At 53.9% G+C, this 16,597-nt stretch overlaps 1 protein-coding gene and 1 long non-coding RNA gene across 5 annotated transcripts in view; one reads left to right on the plus strand and one right to left on the minus strand.

Moving 5' to 3' along the window:
• Positions 1-3,513: 3,513 nt before the first annotated feature.
• Positions 3,514-8,760, minus strand: LOC133066023 (uncharacterized). The gene is made up of 3 exons (XR_009695060.1): positions 8,595-8,760; positions 6,790-6,918; positions 3,514-4,640 (listed from the first exon to the last, which is right to left on the minus strand). It is a non-coding gene; the product is annotated as an uncharacterized LOC133066023 (long non-coding RNA).
• Positions 7,746-16,597, plus strand: part of LTBP2 (latent transforming growth factor beta binding protein 2) — a 104,798-nt gene continuing 95,946 nt past the window's right edge. For 3 of the 4 annotated variants that reach the window (XM_061156636.1, XM_061156637.1, XM_061156638.1), the window contains exons 1-2: positions 7,746-8,368; positions 14,993-15,063. In XM_061156636.1, the coding sequence (XP_061012619.1) occupies positions 7,893-8,368; positions 14,993-15,063 (547 nt within the window). In that variant the 5' untranslated portion in view covers positions 7,746-7,892. The remainder of the gene's footprint in view (positions 8,369-14,992; positions 15,064-16,597) is intronic. The other variant, XM_061156635.1, reaches the window with a different exon arrangement.

The following is a 16,597-nucleotide window of genomic DNA, read 5'->3' on the forward strand; positions in this document are numbered from 1 at the left end:
CCCAGCCTGGTGTCTGTACCCTGTCCTGGGGAGTTTAGGAGTTCGGGCCTGTCCCTAAAGGCTTGGGGTCCTAGAGAGAGGGTGGGGGGCACCAGGGAAAACCTCATTGAGTATCTCGATCCTCAACATATAATCCAGAGGTAAATGGGCACCTGAAAATGGTGGCAGAAGCTGTCATCCTTCTTTCTTTGTTGATGAACAAGTGAGCTGTTATGGACTTATTCTGGGAAAGACCCCAGAGCAGCCCCTGTCCTCTGTCCCCCCAAGCTCCTATCTCTTGGGGTGTGACAGATGTCACTGTGTCCCATCAGGAAACCAAGGTGGGGACAGGCTGGGAGATGCCAACAACCGCTAAGGGCAATTGCTTCCTGCTCAGCTTGCCCTCAAATTCCTGCCCACCAGTCCAGAATCCAGGGCAGGGCTGCATTGTCCTTCAGCCCACAGGGATTTCTCCCTGGGGATTTGGAGAAGATAATACAGTGTGTGATTCATTCCCACTCGAACAACCCCCTGGTCCCCAGGAGAGTACTGAGACCCCTGAGGTCTTACTGTTGTTCAGTCACTAAGTCATGTCTGACTGTTTTCATCCTCATGGACTGCAGCACACCAGGCTTCCCTGTCCCTCACTGTCTCTCAGAGTTTGCTCAAATTCATGTCCATAATTCAGTGATACCATCCAACTGTCTCATCCTCTGTTGTCCCCTTTTCCTCCTGCCCTCAATCTTTCCCAGCATCAGGGTCTTTTCCAATGAGTTGGCTCATCCCACCAGGTGGCCAAAGTATTGGAGCTTTAGTTTCAGCATCAGTTCTTCCAGTGAATATTCAGAGTTGATTTCCTTTGGGGTTGACTGGTGGTCTTATGGGGGGAATTTAAAGAAGGACTTCCAGGCTGCTCATATCATTTCTTGCTCAGGTCTTCAGACACTCTGCTTGGAGAGAAGTTATGCTTCAGCCTTCCAGGAGTTCTAGAGCAGGGGTCCCCAACCCCTGGACCTCAGACCGGTACAGTCCACGGCCTGTTTGGAACTGGGCCTCACAGCAGGAGGTGAGCAACAGGTGAGTGAGCGAAGCTTCATCTGCTGCTCCCCACGGCTCCCCACTGGTCACATTACTGCCGGAACCACCCCCTCCCAGCCCCTAGTCCATAGGTTGGGGACCGCTGTTCTAGAGGATTCCACTCTAGTCAGGGCTGAAGGGATTTATCCAGATAAATAGGAAATGTGGTCTGAACTTCAGCTAAAGGCACAAAGCTTTCAGTTCAGCCCACCCTTGTATCAGGGATTGGAAATGAAGGGAAACGGAGTGAACTCAGTTGTTTTGAAGAGCTGCCCATTTCACATCATCGCAGGACATCCTGGAGTGAGGGCAGTGTGCTGTAGTGGAAACAGCACGGACTTTGGAGCCGGTCAGACTTTTTAGTTAAATCCTGGCTCGACTCCTGATGGTATGACCTTGAGCGAGAGACTTCATCCCTCTGGGCTTGTGAAATGGGAATTGCAATGCCTACCTCACAGGGCCACGTTGAGGCTCTGTGTCACTTCTCTTTTCCAGAGAGAAAAGCTGAGATGAGCCTTACTTGGCAATGGAAAATGACTTGATGTAGGGTAAGCTTATTTCCTTCCTTCTCCTTGGTGAGCAGGAATTGGATGTACTGAACCTCACCACGGTGACTTTTGCGTGCCCTTGACCTAAAATAGACCCCTAGTCCTAAATAGGCCTGAGAAGGATGGGATGGGCTTGATGGGGACCAGCTCGTGACAGCAACTTCATGTGACCGTCAGCCCACACCCCCACCCCCCACCACACCACAAACAGCTGTGAATGCTTCCGGTTCCCAGAGAACTGCAGCCGGAGATGCGATTCCAGAGAACTGCTCCTCTGGAAGCTGGCATCTGTATAATGTTCACCAGGAAAACCAGGAGGGACTCCTCGTGTAGCCACGTACTAGCTTTGTGATTCATTTAACCTCTGTGAGCCTGCATTTCCTCATCTGTTACATGAGGAAGTAACAGTGCTTATTACCAGGATTAAAGGAGACTGGAAAACACTTAGCACTGTGCCTGGTACTTTTTAAGCGCTCCAGAAATATCAGCTGGCAAAGGAAGGAGCAGTAATTGACCGCCTCCCATCCCAGGGTAGATAAGGCTGGTTATCTACTTTACCCTGAAGGTGGGGATGGCAAGAAATGCAGCATTATCTCTATTTTCAGATGGGAAAATAGAAGCCAAGCATAGCTGAGCCCTGAGCTCACAGAAACATGCACGTGAGCCCCGAGCGGGGACAGCCCTGGCAGACCACAGTGGCTGTGAGCACTGGGGGGCCAGGTCATGGTGTCTGAAGTGGCGGGGTCTTGGCAGCCCCTACGGGCCTTGGAGGCCTCGCACAGGAGAGAGCTGGCGCCTTTGCATGCAGCCTCCACCTTCCAGACTGGAGACCGAGGCTGCACTGTGCTGGGTTCCAGTTGCCCAGTCTCTGGACAAAGGCATCTGAGCCCGTGAGCTGCTCCCATCTGGAAGGCCGGGGGCCCAGTCAACCTTCTTTCAGCTGTTCCGCCCACTGATTAACCAGGAAATGTGTTATTTGTTCTGAACAGGGGTACAAGCTCTCCTAGAGAGAGGGATTCAGGACTGGAGGTCCCGTCACTTCCAAGGAAGAAAAATCCCTGGAATTCTGTCGGGAGTCTGGGTCTCAGCCAAGGTAATAGAATTCGGTCCTTGTTTTTGGTCTTTATTTACCAAATTAGTCCAGGTTCTGGTAGCTCTCTGGCTGCCAGCGTTATTCCAACATGAAGACATGGGGAAGCAATTCACTTGCCCCGGTGACTAGCAGACTGCCATCTCTCTTTGTGGCGCACGTGTCCCAGCAAACCTCTCCCCACTGGAATCTTTCTATCAATCCCTTGGGACTCTCTCTGCAGGGCTTTCCAGAGATGATTCCTCTCCCCAGACCCAAGAGATGGGTTAGTAGGCTTGGCATCATTTTGTGCCTCTTTAGGGAGGAAGTGGGAATCAGGGATAAGGAAGCAACACCCGGTGAGTCAGAGACCTTGCTGGAAACAGCTCCCCTTCTTTCACTGAACAGGAATGGTAGAGGAAGACAGAAAATTCTGCTACCTCCACATCCCCTGGGAATGGAGTGGTAGGCTAGCCAGCAGGGAAGAGGCTGGGGGGTGTGCAGTGGAGGGTCTTAGGTGGGGACTGCTGCAGAAATGACTGGGAAAAGTATCAACCATTTCAGTAGTCGGGAGGACTCCTGAGGCTCAAACCCAGGGAGAAGGCAAGACAGTGCTGTCTTAAAAGCTTGGACTCGGGTGGGCAATAACCAAGGTTGGAACCCTTCCTCTGCTACTTATCTGCTCTGTGATTGTGGGCAAGTCAGTATCTATTCCCAGCCTCAGTTTCCTCCTTTGTGTACCTGGAAATGACAACACCTCCTTTCTTTTGTTCAATGAGTCAATTTATGTGCATGCTTAGCACATAAATTTTGGCAGCTTCAAAAAGGAAGAACAAAGAAAAAACTCAACCATTTATGGGACTGGAGATTCTGAAGAGCTGTATCCACAGATTCCAGCAGTTACAGGGAAAGGGAGTGAGGAGCAGTCAATGGGAGGCAGGACAGGGGGGTGGCGCTGGGATGGGGGAGTAGGAGATGCCAGGCTTTACAGCAGACTAGCCTGGCTGTGGGCCCCCAGGAGAACAGGGTGGGAATTTCCAAGGACCACTTGTCCTCACCAAGGAGTGGGAGGGGCGCCTAGTGGTGAGCAAAGTGTCTGCGCGAGGGTTTTGGCTGAGGTGGAGCAGCAAGAAGAGGCTGAATGGGCGGCAGACTTCCAGAAGTGCAGACAGAGGAGACGGAGCAGTAATAATGACTTGGACACATGGGAGGAAAAAATAGCTCAGGGACGAAGTGGGATGCCAAGGTTTCTGGCCTTGGGAGGCTCACGGGGACTTGAGGTGAGCGCTGAGGGATGAAGAGAAGAGATCCTAAAGGAACTGGGCAGGTAGTTAGGTGAGGAAAGGAAGCCAGAACTAAAGAACTGGGTGGATGATGGGGCAAGGAGTGGGAAGTGTGGAGCTGAGGCTTTCCTGTAGCTGCAAAGGAGCAGAGTCTCAGGGAGAGAGCGGTGCTTTCTGGGAAGTGAGATGGCATTCATCCCAACATGCAAGTGTGGAATTCAAGGAGCTCCTGAGGGCCAACCCTGCAGGCAGCAAACACATGGACTTGGACCAGGAACCATCACCAGGAACTCAGTTATTCTCTCTGAAAATGGGTCTAATGACACCAGCCCGCCCTTCTTGATGGGATTCTTCTGTGGTTCATTCAGTTAGCCATCCACTGAACACGTATTTCCTGGCTGTCTATGAGAGGCAAGCACTGTTCTAGGTTCCGAGGAAACAGTGGTGAGCCAGGCAGGCAAGATATCTATTCCTTTAGAGCTATCACTGTGGCTTGGGAAGTCAGACAATACTTTCATAGGTCATTGAACAGGATTTTTTTCTGTGGTCTTCAAACTTCTGCTGAAGCTGCAAAGGCTGGAACAATAAGACTGAATATTCTCACATGCCAAAGAGAAGTACTAGGCATCTTAGTAAAGGCAGAACCAGTTCAATAAGTATCAGGACATGTCCCTGGATCCCAGCCTATAAATAAAAAGGGATTGAAGAAAGTCACTGAGTCAGAGAACAGTTGCATTGGTAAGCAGTGCTGAGATTTCCCCTGAGGGTACTCCCCAAGCTAACCAAGTGAGGAAAACCAGTCATAAAGAGTGGGGGCCTCCAAAGAAGAATAAACTAGCTTGACTCCCCATAACTCTGCCTCCATGGATGCTAGCTGAGGTGCTAGAAGTTGCAAGCACCCCAAAGCACCAAGGCATGGCAAGAAAGTTCTTGGGAGAACCCAACCTATGTCTTTAGGAATTGTGGATGCACATAAAGGAAGAAAATTGTGCACAGGCCTTATCTGGAGAATTCTGCCTGTGGAGCTTGGCTGGAGCGGCTCTTGTAGCAGGATGAGATGCAGCCAACTCAGCACTGGTTTGTTGGCAGGGACAGGAAAGTCCCGTGGCAGATAGGGGACACAGGGAAGTTGTCCAGAGAGTGCTTTTTCTATGGTAGTGCAGGGCGGAGATCCTGCAGCTTCCCAAGAACCCACAAATGTGCCCATGAACAAGCCAGAGAGCTGGGCACCTGCTAGCTAAGGGCACCTGTTATGTAGAGCTTTACCACTTTCCCTCTAACACCTCTCCCCCAACCCTGACACTTGGAGGAGCCACTGCAGAAGAGGAAGCTCAGAAAATCAGGCCACACCCCACACTCCCCAGTACAGAGTCTTGAGCCAGGGGACAGGCCCATGGCAGGAGAGGAGGGGTATTAAATTGGATACAAGATTGATTAAATTGGATGAGGTTTTGATTTGGACAGGACCAGACATTTGAGTGCCTGAAAAATTGGTCTTAATTATAGAAATGAAACTGTTTTTGTGACTGGTGGGGATGGGCAGCCAAGGACTCTGCTTGAGATGTCATTAAGGGTAGAGAAGAGAAATTCACCACAGTATGAATTGTGGCAGTGAGGGAAGAAAAACAGAACTGCTTCCTGCTTGTCCCTCTTCAAGTTCAGCCCATTCAATAAATCAATTATCCAGGCAAACAAATAAATAATTTCAACTAGTCTAGGGCAATGAAGGTGAAACAGGGTGATGTATGAGAAAGCGACAACTTGGGAGGTGGTCAGAAGGATACCCTGGAGAAGGAAATGGCTACCCACTCCCGTATTCTTGTCTGGAGAATTCCGTGGACAGAGGAGCCTGGTGGGCTACAGTCCATGTGGCTGCAAAGAGTTGGACAGGACTGAGTGACTAACACTTCCACTTTTCACCTCACTAGGGGTAGGAAGGCTGTTGCTCTTAGGTTAGGGGGTCAGGGATGGTTGCTCCAGGAGGTGATGTTTGAGCTGAGAGGTGAAATGGTGAGGAGCTGGTCCTGTAAAACATCTTGGAGATGAGTGTTTCGGGGAGAGGGAAGTGGGCATTAACTTAGCCTGTTCAAGAAGCAGAGAGGAGACCAACATAGCTGCAATGTGGTGAGCTCTCCAGGCCAAGGTGAGATACATCAGGGAGGGGGCCAGTCCTGCAGGGCTTTGGAGGCCCGGGTCAAGAGTTGAGGCTTATTTTCAATATTAGATATTTACTGGGTCTGTCCTTTGTGTGGTGTGGGATGTTATAAACTGGTGTCTTCCAACCGGTGTTGGGTCTCTCTGACTCTCAAGAAGCAGTGTGCTGTGCGTGTGTTTAATTCCTCAGTTGTGTCTGACTCTCTGCGATCCCATGGACTGTAGCCGGCCAGGTTCTTCTATCCATGGGGATTCTCCAGACAAGAATACTGGAGTGGGTTGCCATGCCTGCCTCCAGGGGATCTTGCCAACCCAGGGATCGAACCCAGGTCTCCCGCACTGCAGGCAGATTCTTTACCATCTGAGCCACCAGCGGAAGCCCCAAGAAGCAGTAGGCTGCAGAAATGCAGGACGTGGGGGCAGGGATGGTTGCCAGGCCTTTAGAATTTAGGGCCGGGGACCACAGGGGGTGAGTGAGGAGCTGATGGTCTGGGGGTAGTACTAAGATGGGTGGCCATTGGCATTCTAGCACCCCTGCCCTCTCGCAGCCGACACAGAAGATGTGCGCGCGCACACACTGCATCAGTCAGAAGCAATCCTGAGGGAGGGAGGGAGGGGTGGGGTGGGAGGCTAAGAAAGGGGATCTGAGCTCCAGGCTGCAGGACTGGATTTCATTCACCTCTTGCTCACACGCTGTCTCCTTAAGTGACCTTGTTCCAGATCCTCCATGTTTATTCCTCGGTGAAAGAAAAAGGACACCTCTTGCGGGATCCGCTGCCTTCACCGCCTCGGGCTTTTAGGCTCGACCCTGACGCAACAGGAAGGGGATTAAGATCAAGGAGCGAGGGCGGCCGGCGGCGGCAGGTCTGGACAAGCCGCGGGACGGCCAAGGACGCGGCCAGGTCCACCAGAGGGCGCCCGCCTCCAGACGACCCTCCCGCGCGCGCTCCCCGCGTCCCGCCGCGGCGGAGACAGGCGAGCTGCCCCGCGCTGCCTCGGCTCCAGCCGCAGCCCCGGGCGAAGCCCCCAGTGGCTCGGGCGGGAAGCGAAGGGTCCGGGGCCCGTCCTTAGGGTCCAATCTCTGGCAGGCGGTTCTTGGTACCTCTCCCGACCTCCTTCAGACCTTAAGTCTTCCAACCATGCAGTTTGTCCTTGAGGTCAGGGGCGGGAGATCAATTCTGGACAGGTCAGCAGTTCAGCTTGCCTAGGACAGTAGAAAGGTGGCTCGGGTGCCCCTGTCCAGACAGTTGTCATCTCGCCTGCCAGCCTTTGCTCGGGTCGGCCCTGCGCCGCCCCTAGCTCCTCACGGGTTAACCCCCCTCGCCGCCCGCTCGCTTCCCGGTGCCAAAGTGGGTGTTGCTGGAATTCCTCTCTCTCCCTCTCCCGTAATAAGGGGGCTGAACTGTCCCTCCAAGGAGGGGGCATGGTGTGGATAAAAGAGACGAAAAATCAGGGGGAGGTTTCCAAAAATAAAACCCTCCAGTTCTCCTTCCGAAGGCTACAACGATCCGGAGAACGCGCGAAGGTGCAACAGCGGTGCGCGCCCAGCTGGAGACACAGCGCGGCCTCTGGGCTCGGTGCGCGCAGCCCCCGGCCTCTCCTGCCGCCTGGCTCCGGCTCCAGGGAGAGCCTGGCCCGCAGTTTGACTTGGGGCCCCCTAGACGGGGAGAGGCGGGCCACCGGCAGGGGACCGGAGCGCAGCCAGCGGGCGACGAGCGCACCGACTGTGAGCCCCAGGGGCCGTTCCCCGAGCGCGCGCAGCTCTCTAGGCGCCCCGGCGCCATGAGGCCCCCAACCACCGCCCGCTGCCCCGGGCGCTCCCTGCGGAACCCCTGGAGGAGCTTCTGGCCGCTCACCCTGGCTCTCTTCGTGGGCATGGGTCAGGCTCAGAGGGACCCGGTGGGAAGATACGAGCCGGCTGGAAGAGACGCGAGTCGGCTGCGGCGCCCCGGGGGCAGCCCCGTAGCGGCTACAGCCAAGGTGTACAGTCTGTTCCGGGAGCAAGAAGCGCCCGTCCGGGGTTCGCCGCCCGCGGAGCTGGTCCAGCCTAGCTGGGGGAGCCCTAGGAGGTCCACCGAGGCGGAGGCCAGGAGGCCGCCCCGCGCGCAGCAGCCGCGGCGAGTCCAGCCACCTGCGCAGACTTGGAGAAGCCGACCCTCAGGCCAGCAGCAGTCCGCACCCCGGGCCCGGGCCGCGCCGGCTCTCCCGCGTCTCGGGACGGTGCAGCGGCCGCGGGCTGCGCGAGGGCGCCTTACGGGGTGAGCGCTGGAGAGGAAAGGGTGGGGGCTTGAGGGACGAGGGTCGGTCTCCCGAACACTCGTTCGTGGAGGGATGTGTAGACGAGAGGACAGGGCGGGGGCTCTGCCTGTCTCCCCTCTGTCCTTAATCCTGCGGGAAACAGACCGAGGTCCCGAAGCTTGGGCTCTATCTGACCCGCTTTCAAAGAGTAGAGAGGAGAGGAACACCGTCTACACCCTTTCGTACCAGCTCTCGCCCAGATCCGACGTTAAATCCTTTCCCAAGGCGGCAGTGCGTTCCGCCCGCGCTCCTCCCGTCCGCCTTAACCCGTGTCTGCTGACGCCTGCTGCCCGCAGCGGTGCGGGGATCCGAAGGGGATCGTGGAGAGGGCATCGGAGTGAGTGTTCCAGGCTCTTGAGAACCGGGAGAAGCTGAGCGGCCTTAGTGCCCGGTGGGCGGACCACGTCGCGGGGGGCGGTGGAGGGGGGGGTGCTCCAGAGCGCGAGGGCTGATGCATCTCCAGGAACGAGGCTTCGACGCCTGCTCGTGGGGACAAAGCTGTGCGTTGGGGCACAGGCCGGCCTGGGTCCACGGATGGCTGGACGAGGAAGTGGGCGTGGACTCGGGGGGCACTTTGGGCAGGAAACCTGTCGCGGGTGTGGCTGTGACACTGTGGGTCCATGGCTGAGTGGGTCTATGTGCGTGCCTGCGCAGCTAGGTGTCAGCACGACTTTGCAGGACTACGTGTCCCCTCAATCCTGCCATTTAGTCCCCCCGGCCCGCCCCGGATGCAACACCCGCTGCCTGCCGAGGGCGCTCTCGCGGCGTGGGGGACGCTTACCACCATCCCCATCCCTAGATGAGGATTTTCACGGCTGCGAGGTGCTGGGCCGGCAGGAGTGGGACAGGTGTCTGCAGAATGGAGGGCGGGCGAGCCGGGGAAGCACAGGTGCCCAGTATGGGGCACCATCGGGGAGGCTGGGAAGAAACCTGGCGGCCCCTCTGGGCCTGGGCCCGATTTGCCAGTTGGGTTCTGTCCCCCAGCGCATAGCATGAAGGAGGCTGCACCCCCAGGGCTACTCCTGAGGCTGTTCTTACTGCCTCTCCATTCCCTGTTTTCTTTGGCTGCAGCTCTGTTCTCCTATGTTTCAGCAGGATTCTCTCCCTTCATTCAAATCTGTTTAGAGAGGCCCCACCCTCTCTCTCTTCACCCTGCTGTATGTTTCTTCATAGCACTAATTCCCATCTGACATATTATGTTTCTGCTTGTATGGTCTGGTCTCCCAGGGCACACTAATGCCAGCCCTAGGAAAAGAGAGGCTTTGTATTCTGCATTGCTGGGTCACCAGTGCCTAGAACAGTGCTCGGGTTTAGTTGGAGCTTGCTAAGCAATTGTTGAATGAGTGAAGGAATGTCTCACTGTCCGTGCAAGGCCCGGCTTAAGGCAGACGGAGAGGAGACCTGGGCACTGCTGAGTAGTTGACACAGAGGATCAGTCAGTGAGCGGTAACGGCTGTGCAACTGAATACATGCTTCCCAAGAGCAAGTGTGCCGAGCTAGGGACAGGGGATGGGGCCTGGGACAGACCTTGTTCCTGCCAGGAGAGCGGCTCAATTACTTCAAGTCAAATTGGAGAAATGAGTACATATGCACTGGCGAACATGCTTTCTAGTACCAGAAGCTTCCTGTTAAAGCATAAAGGAAAGGGTGATTGGGGCTGAGGCGCTCAGAGGAAAAAGAAGCCCTGTGAGCTCCAGCCCCTGGGGTTCATGTGGGGAAGAAAGTGGGGATAGCAGGAGTAGCGCCCCGAGATGTCGCACTGCCAGAGGACAGGGGCTTTTTTTTTGTTTTTAATTGTGGGCAGTGGCCTAGGGGCAGGTCTGCACCTTGGTGTCAGGCAGCCACAGGGAGGCATAGATTTGGGCCAGATCATGGAGGGAGCTTACCCTGTCGGCATCCTGGTGGGAGCTGGGGGGAGGAAGAATAGTGGAGTGGAGGTGGGAAGGTGCACTATTAGCTGCTGTGAAAGGAGGTGGCGATGAGCAAAGCAGACTATTACCAGGATAAGGCTGGTAGGTGTGCACAGGTGTGTAAGTACCTGGGCTGGATGCCACCCACGAACACCTGCCAAACACAGTGCACACATCATAGCACATGCTGGGCTTGACTCCTTCCCCAGGTTATTTTCTGCAGCTTTGATAAAAAGTGGGTTCCTCAGGCACTCCAGCTAGCCACTCCAAGGCAACCGGGGAGGGGCTGAGTGGCAATCTTCCATCGACTTCTTCTCCCTAAGTCCACTCTGATTAATGGCTTATGGCCAGGTTGACCTCTCTGGCAATTGTCTTGAGAATTGCTCAGGGCCAACCAGGTGGTGCTAGTGTTAAAGAACCCGCCTGCCAGTGCAGGAGGCACCAGAGATGTGGTTTTGATCCTTTGGTCGGGAAGATCCCCTGGAGGAGCGCAGCTTGGAGAATCCCAGTACTCTTGCCTGGAGAATCCCATGGACACAGGAGCCTGGCGGGCTACAGTCCATGGGGTAGAATTGACTGAAGGGACTAAGCTTGCATGCATGCAAGGACTAAGTGCCACCTGCTGGTAAATCTTGGAATTGCATCACTACTACTGGGGATTCTTCATTCATTCAACAAATATTTGGAAGGTCTCCCTTATGCCAGACACTCTGCTGGACCATGGGGATACAGTAGTGGCCAAGACAGCCTCTGTCTTCGTGGAACTTGCCATGTAGTGGGAATTTATTGCACACAATGAAGATTTTAAGTGTGTGCCAGGCACAGCCCTAGGTGTCTGGGACACAGAGTAACCAGAGCAGAAACAATTCCTGCATTATTGAAATTTACAGTCCACAGGGGAGTTTTTAAGCCATTGTTTCCCAGTATTCAGTGTTTATTAAGCTTAGCCTCACAGCATACCACTTTCATAATATTTTCCTCTTTTTTTTCTTGTTCTGTTCTTTTCTTTTTTCTTTTTTTGTTATTTTCTTTAAATTTATAAACTTAAAAATAACAGGATTTTGTGTTTTATTTATTTTCAAGTGTTTTATATTATGGAGTTTTATACAAGCCTATAAACCTACAAAAGGTATTGGAAATAATACAACTAACAATCCAGTTTTTTCAAACTTTAATATTTTGGCATAGTTTGCTTCTGATTTTTTTTAGTTGAAATATCTTCTGCAAGTTTGTCTCCTCTCTCCCCAGATATTAACTACTACCTTGAATTTACTAATGATGCCAACCTATGTTTTTATACCATTGCTACAGATTCGTGCATCCATAACATACATAACATTGTTTTGCATATTTTAGAAAAGTGATACCATGCTGCATTATTCTTCTACAATTTGCTTTCTCCTCATTAGATTTTTGAGATTTAACTAAGTTACTATAATCAGCCCAAGTTTATTCATTTTAATTGTTGGATATTATGCCATTGTCTGAATATACCACAGTTTATCCATCCTTCTGTTTTTGGACAGTTAGATGAGTTACATATTTTGGTATTACAAACAGTGCATGACTCATTTTTCTAAATAAATAAATCCATTTGCAAGGACACTTTGTATCACTATCCTAAGTTGAAGATAGTACCACTTGTCATAAAGAGAAGGTAACTATAGGAAAATTGAAATGAAAACAAAATGTTCTCCAAGTTTAGTCAGATACCATTATCGTAGGAAGTTCAGCCCTGTGGTGTGTTCTCCCTATTGGAAAAGGAGATTGGGGGGAGAGGACTTGGCACGAAGACCCAACCTTGGACAGAGATTTTTCCTCACTGATCTAATCAGACTAGAAACATCGCTAAAAAGGGAACCACTTTCTCCCTGTGTGATTCAGCATTGCTGCAAGTTCTGAGTATGGAAACCTCAAATCCCCTTTTCTGCCCTCAGTGTTGTCCATTCACTTTTTGGGGAAACACTGGATTCAGTGAAACGAAGAGGTATTAAAGGTGCACCACATATCAGGCTCTGTGTTAGACTTTAGGGGCACAAAGAGGAAGAAGACCCCTTAAGGGACTCAACACGTATACCAGCAGCCTGAGACGATCAGGACCACATGGTGTGGAGGCTGGAGAATGGAAGGCTGGGTAGACGTCAGGGGAGGGTTTACCCAAAGGAGGTGACGTTTGATCTGGAGCATGCCAAGGATTTCAGCTGGCAAAGAAGAGAGGGAAGGCCATCTAGGCAGAGAGAGCAGCTTAAGCAAAGGCATCAAACGGTGCCCAAGTGTCGTACAGCAGCCGGGGGTTGGAGGGGGAGGAGGCGGACCGCAGACTGTATCATGGCTTTGGTTGTGGGTGGCTGTGGAGATAAGGGAGGGGTGGTGGGGGCGGTTAGACTCTACAGGCAGGTGGGGTCGGGTTGGCTTTGTAGAGACCAGTGGAGAGCCTGGCGGTGGCTGTAACAAAGGACCAGTATGACCAGATTTGTTCCAGGTGGAACAGCAGCTGTCCTAGTCTGTTAGCCAGATGTGTTCCCAGAGGTTGGGCAGTGATGCTGGATATCGGGCTAATGTTTGCGGAGCGGTGCCACGCCAAAGGCTGGGCTTATAAAATTCTCTGAGTGGTATCTTCCAGAAAGCCAGGACCCCTGAGTCACTCGCCCCAGCTGGTCAGTCTCATCAGCTCTCTCCAGCTAACTGGAGCTCACTAAACAGTCATCTCCCATCAGGCACCTCCTGGAGCTTGCACCCAAGGCTCTGGCTGGTCCCCTGGATCTCTGGAAGGCCCTGTTAGCTGAGTGTGGCTCCCTTGCTTGGCAGCTTTGATCCTGACCAGTTCTCCTGGGGGCCCTGGTGGCCTTGAAGGCAGGGCAGGCCGAGCCGCTGCCCTCCTACAGTCAGCTCTGTGGCCATCCTGAGGGCATCTAGGGTGACAGCAGGCTCGGGGGGCCTCCTGGAGCCAGGCTCCACACCACGACCTCTCGGCCGGGCAGACTCCTCGGTCTGTGCTCTCTGGGCTCCCCCGGATGCTAGGCTTTAGAAAACTCCCAGGGCTTGCTGCCTGTTTTTCTTCTCAAAGACCTCCCAGGCCTCTCAGAGGCCTTGTCACCACCACCAGAGGTAATGACTTACAAATGGGTGGGTTGTTCCCCCTCCCACCGGGGCACACAACTCAGAAGCCATGGGTAGGAGGACCAGCCCTTTCTGCAGAACCCAGTGACTGACTGGGGCCCTGGTGGGGAGGAGGCCTTCAGGGAACCAGTAAACTGCTGAGGGAAGTGGTCCAGAGAGGCTTCGAGGTGGCCGAGATGGCACAGCCCTCGGCCGAGAAGACATTCTGCAAGCTCCCTGGGAGGCAGCTCTCCACAGCTTTGGGCCGAAGGGCCAGAAATGGGCCTCAGCATTTTCAAACGGCAGGAATTTATTTTGAATGTTTCGTAAGGTTTCAAAAACCACACCAGCTTTGGGGTCGACACAAATGTCAACCAAACTCTTAAGTGGGACCAGATGCCCCCACGCTGGCCACAGAGGTCACAGGAATGGCCTCCTGGTCAGCCCTTCACCCTGACTCTCGGACTCCATACCTCTGCCGCCCTACTTACCCTGTGTTTCAGTGAGTGCTTGGTAGATAATTTCTGATGGAAACCATGGGATATGCGAGGCCAGAGTCAAGCCCACTCTGAGCTGGGGAGGCAAGACCCCAGAGGTCTTCTCCAAGAAGAGCCCTCTGGGGAAGTCACCTGGGTCTGAGTATGTGGGTCTTTAGATTGACAGGCAGGGTGGGTGAAGGCTACTGGTGCTGAAGGGCCCCACTGGAAAGCAGAGGGCAGAGTTTGGGTGAACTGGGAGAATGGCCTTGGTGCTGGGGGAAGGACTATCCTTGCTTCAAGTAAGTTCCATCAGCCTACCCAAATAAAAAGTGTACTCGCCACGCAAAGTGGCTTATCCTGAGTCCCCGGCCCCATTGTCCCACCAGCCTGCCACCTCCTCAGCCCCTCTTAAAGGACATTCTGGAGCCTGGCCCTTTCCATCACCCTCCCAGTTGCTCCGTCTCACCCTGTACCAGCCTGCCCGAGGGCTAAGGCTCCTCCCAGTGTGCATTTGTTGGCAAGGGATACAGATGTAGGTCCTTAAGGCTGTTGTGTGTGTCTGTGTGTCTTCCAGCTTCCCTTGGATTATCAGCATTTGTTGGCAAGGGCCATGGTGATTATTTTTTGGTGAGAGGCCACGTGGAGTTGGAGCATGACTTTGAGTTGGGTCAACCTAGGTTTGAATCTGGCTCTGACACTTCTTGTTTAGCCTTGGCAAGGGACTGAGCCACTCTGAACTTGCTTTTTGGTCGTCTTTGTGATCCCCGTGCCAGTGGAGTGTCTTCTCACGTCAGGGGCTCTATATTCCTATCTTGTTGAATCCTCCCAACAACCCCATGAGGCAGGTATTATTATCTGCCTTGTACAGATGATGACAGTGATGCTTCCCAAGGTCGTGCCACCAGTGGCAGAATCAGGATTCCATCTTAGTGCCCGCCCCTGGGCCACGCGGCCTCCCTCGAGAAGGGGGACGGTGCCCGGCCTGGCAGAGCTCCCCCAGGCCCTGCCTGTAGAGGGCAGGACCATCAGACATTAAGCTCTGTGAATAATCCTGCTCTGAGCATACCACGCTGACCCTGTCTTGGTGGCCCCACAGGAGGAATGTCTGCGGGGGACAGTGCTGCCCGGGATGGACAACGGCAAACAGCACCAACCACTGTATCAAACGTGAGTGCCTCCACCCCATCCACCCTCTCTCCCTCTCTCTCTCTCTCCATCGAGCTGGGTCGGGTGTGGCATCTCTGGAACCTGGAGCACATGTTTTACCCAACTCACCTCTGGAGCAGGCAGCCCTCTCCAGCGGGAAGCAGTGGAAGGGAGGAGGCGAAAAAGTGCCTCCAGGGAACTCCTCGGTAGGACTCTGTGCTTTCATTGCAGAAGGCCCGGGTTCAATCCTTGGTCGGGGAACTAAGCTCCTGCAAGCTGCATGGCAAAAAAAAAAAAAAAGCCTCCTGATGACTGAACTGAAAATGGCTTCTCAGATAAATCCCTGCTTGTGTTTATAAAGCTTCCTGTATGCCTCTTCTGATGTCCCCCTGTGTTGGGGCTCACCCCTAACCTGCCCTGGGGTCTGCAGAACACACCTGGCCCCAGAGCCTCTGCATCCTACATTCCGTGGGAAGAGGGTACTCACAATGCATGCTGTGGGGATCCACCTCTGCTCTGGCCCCTGGCGGGCATTCTACCAGCATGGTCAGATGAGTCTCTGGTTCTGTGTCTGGGGCAGTCTTCCTCTGGGCCTCTTCGAAGCCTGGCAGGCTGGCCCAGATTAGGGAATGTGCCACCTACCTGACCGCTCCCTCTGTTACCGCCAGCCCCATTACCACTCCTGCTGCCTCTACCACCCCGTTACTACTATAGCTGCTGCTTCTACCGCCGTCACTGTACTACCAACACCACCGTGGACACCGCAGCAGTGACGAGGACTGCTACAGCTACTAGCTAACTGCCGGGGACTTACTGTATACCCGACGCTGTGCTACGCTCTTCACATACATCGTCCCACTTGAGTCTCTCAGTCCTGTAACGTGAGTGTTTACTGCTCATCCCGCTCACAGCCCGGGACACTGAGGCTCAGGTTGGTTAAGAAACGTGTCCGAGGAGACAGCATCTGAGTCTGGCTTGGGAGGCAGACTCGGGGCAGTCTGACCCGGAACCACGTACTCTTACCCGTGGGGCCTTCTGGACTCTGGGAGCCCCACAGGTGATGACTGGGTGGTTTTAGAGAGCTTGGATCGTCCTCCCGCACACCCCGGGGCCCCTCTCGAGCCTTCATCAGCACCACACCCCCCGCTCCGGTGTTTGTGGCAACACCAGGAGCTCTGCCCAGCTGTTCCTCCTGGATCCGATTCTACCCTCTGCCCTAAGCCTGGCTACAAAGCCCTAGTCTCACCAGCACCCCTTCCCACCCAAGGACAAGCCCTAGGCCCTTTCCAGTGTGAGTTTCACAGCTAGTGGTCCAGCAGGGTGATGAAACCTATGGTGTTCCTGTCGCTGATGGATGCCCTCATTTCTGGTCTCCTGATGCCTCCTGAGACGGGGATAGACAGGGATGCAATGGGGTTGCTTCCATTCCTACGGGGCTGGCTCACTAAACTTTCAGCTCTGCCTCTGACCTCGTGGCCTTGACCCTCTCCCAGTCTGATGATGAAGCCTGGGCAGAATCTTGGGTCTCTCTGAGGATCTCCAGATAAAGAAGGCA

The sequence above is a fragment of the Dama dama genome, chromosome 12 (genome assembly GCF_033118175.1).
Source record: "Dama dama isolate Ldn47 chromosome 12, ASM3311817v1, whole genome shotgun sequence".
NCBI lineage: Eukaryota > Metazoa > Chordata > Mammalia > Artiodactyla > Cervidae > Dama > Dama dama.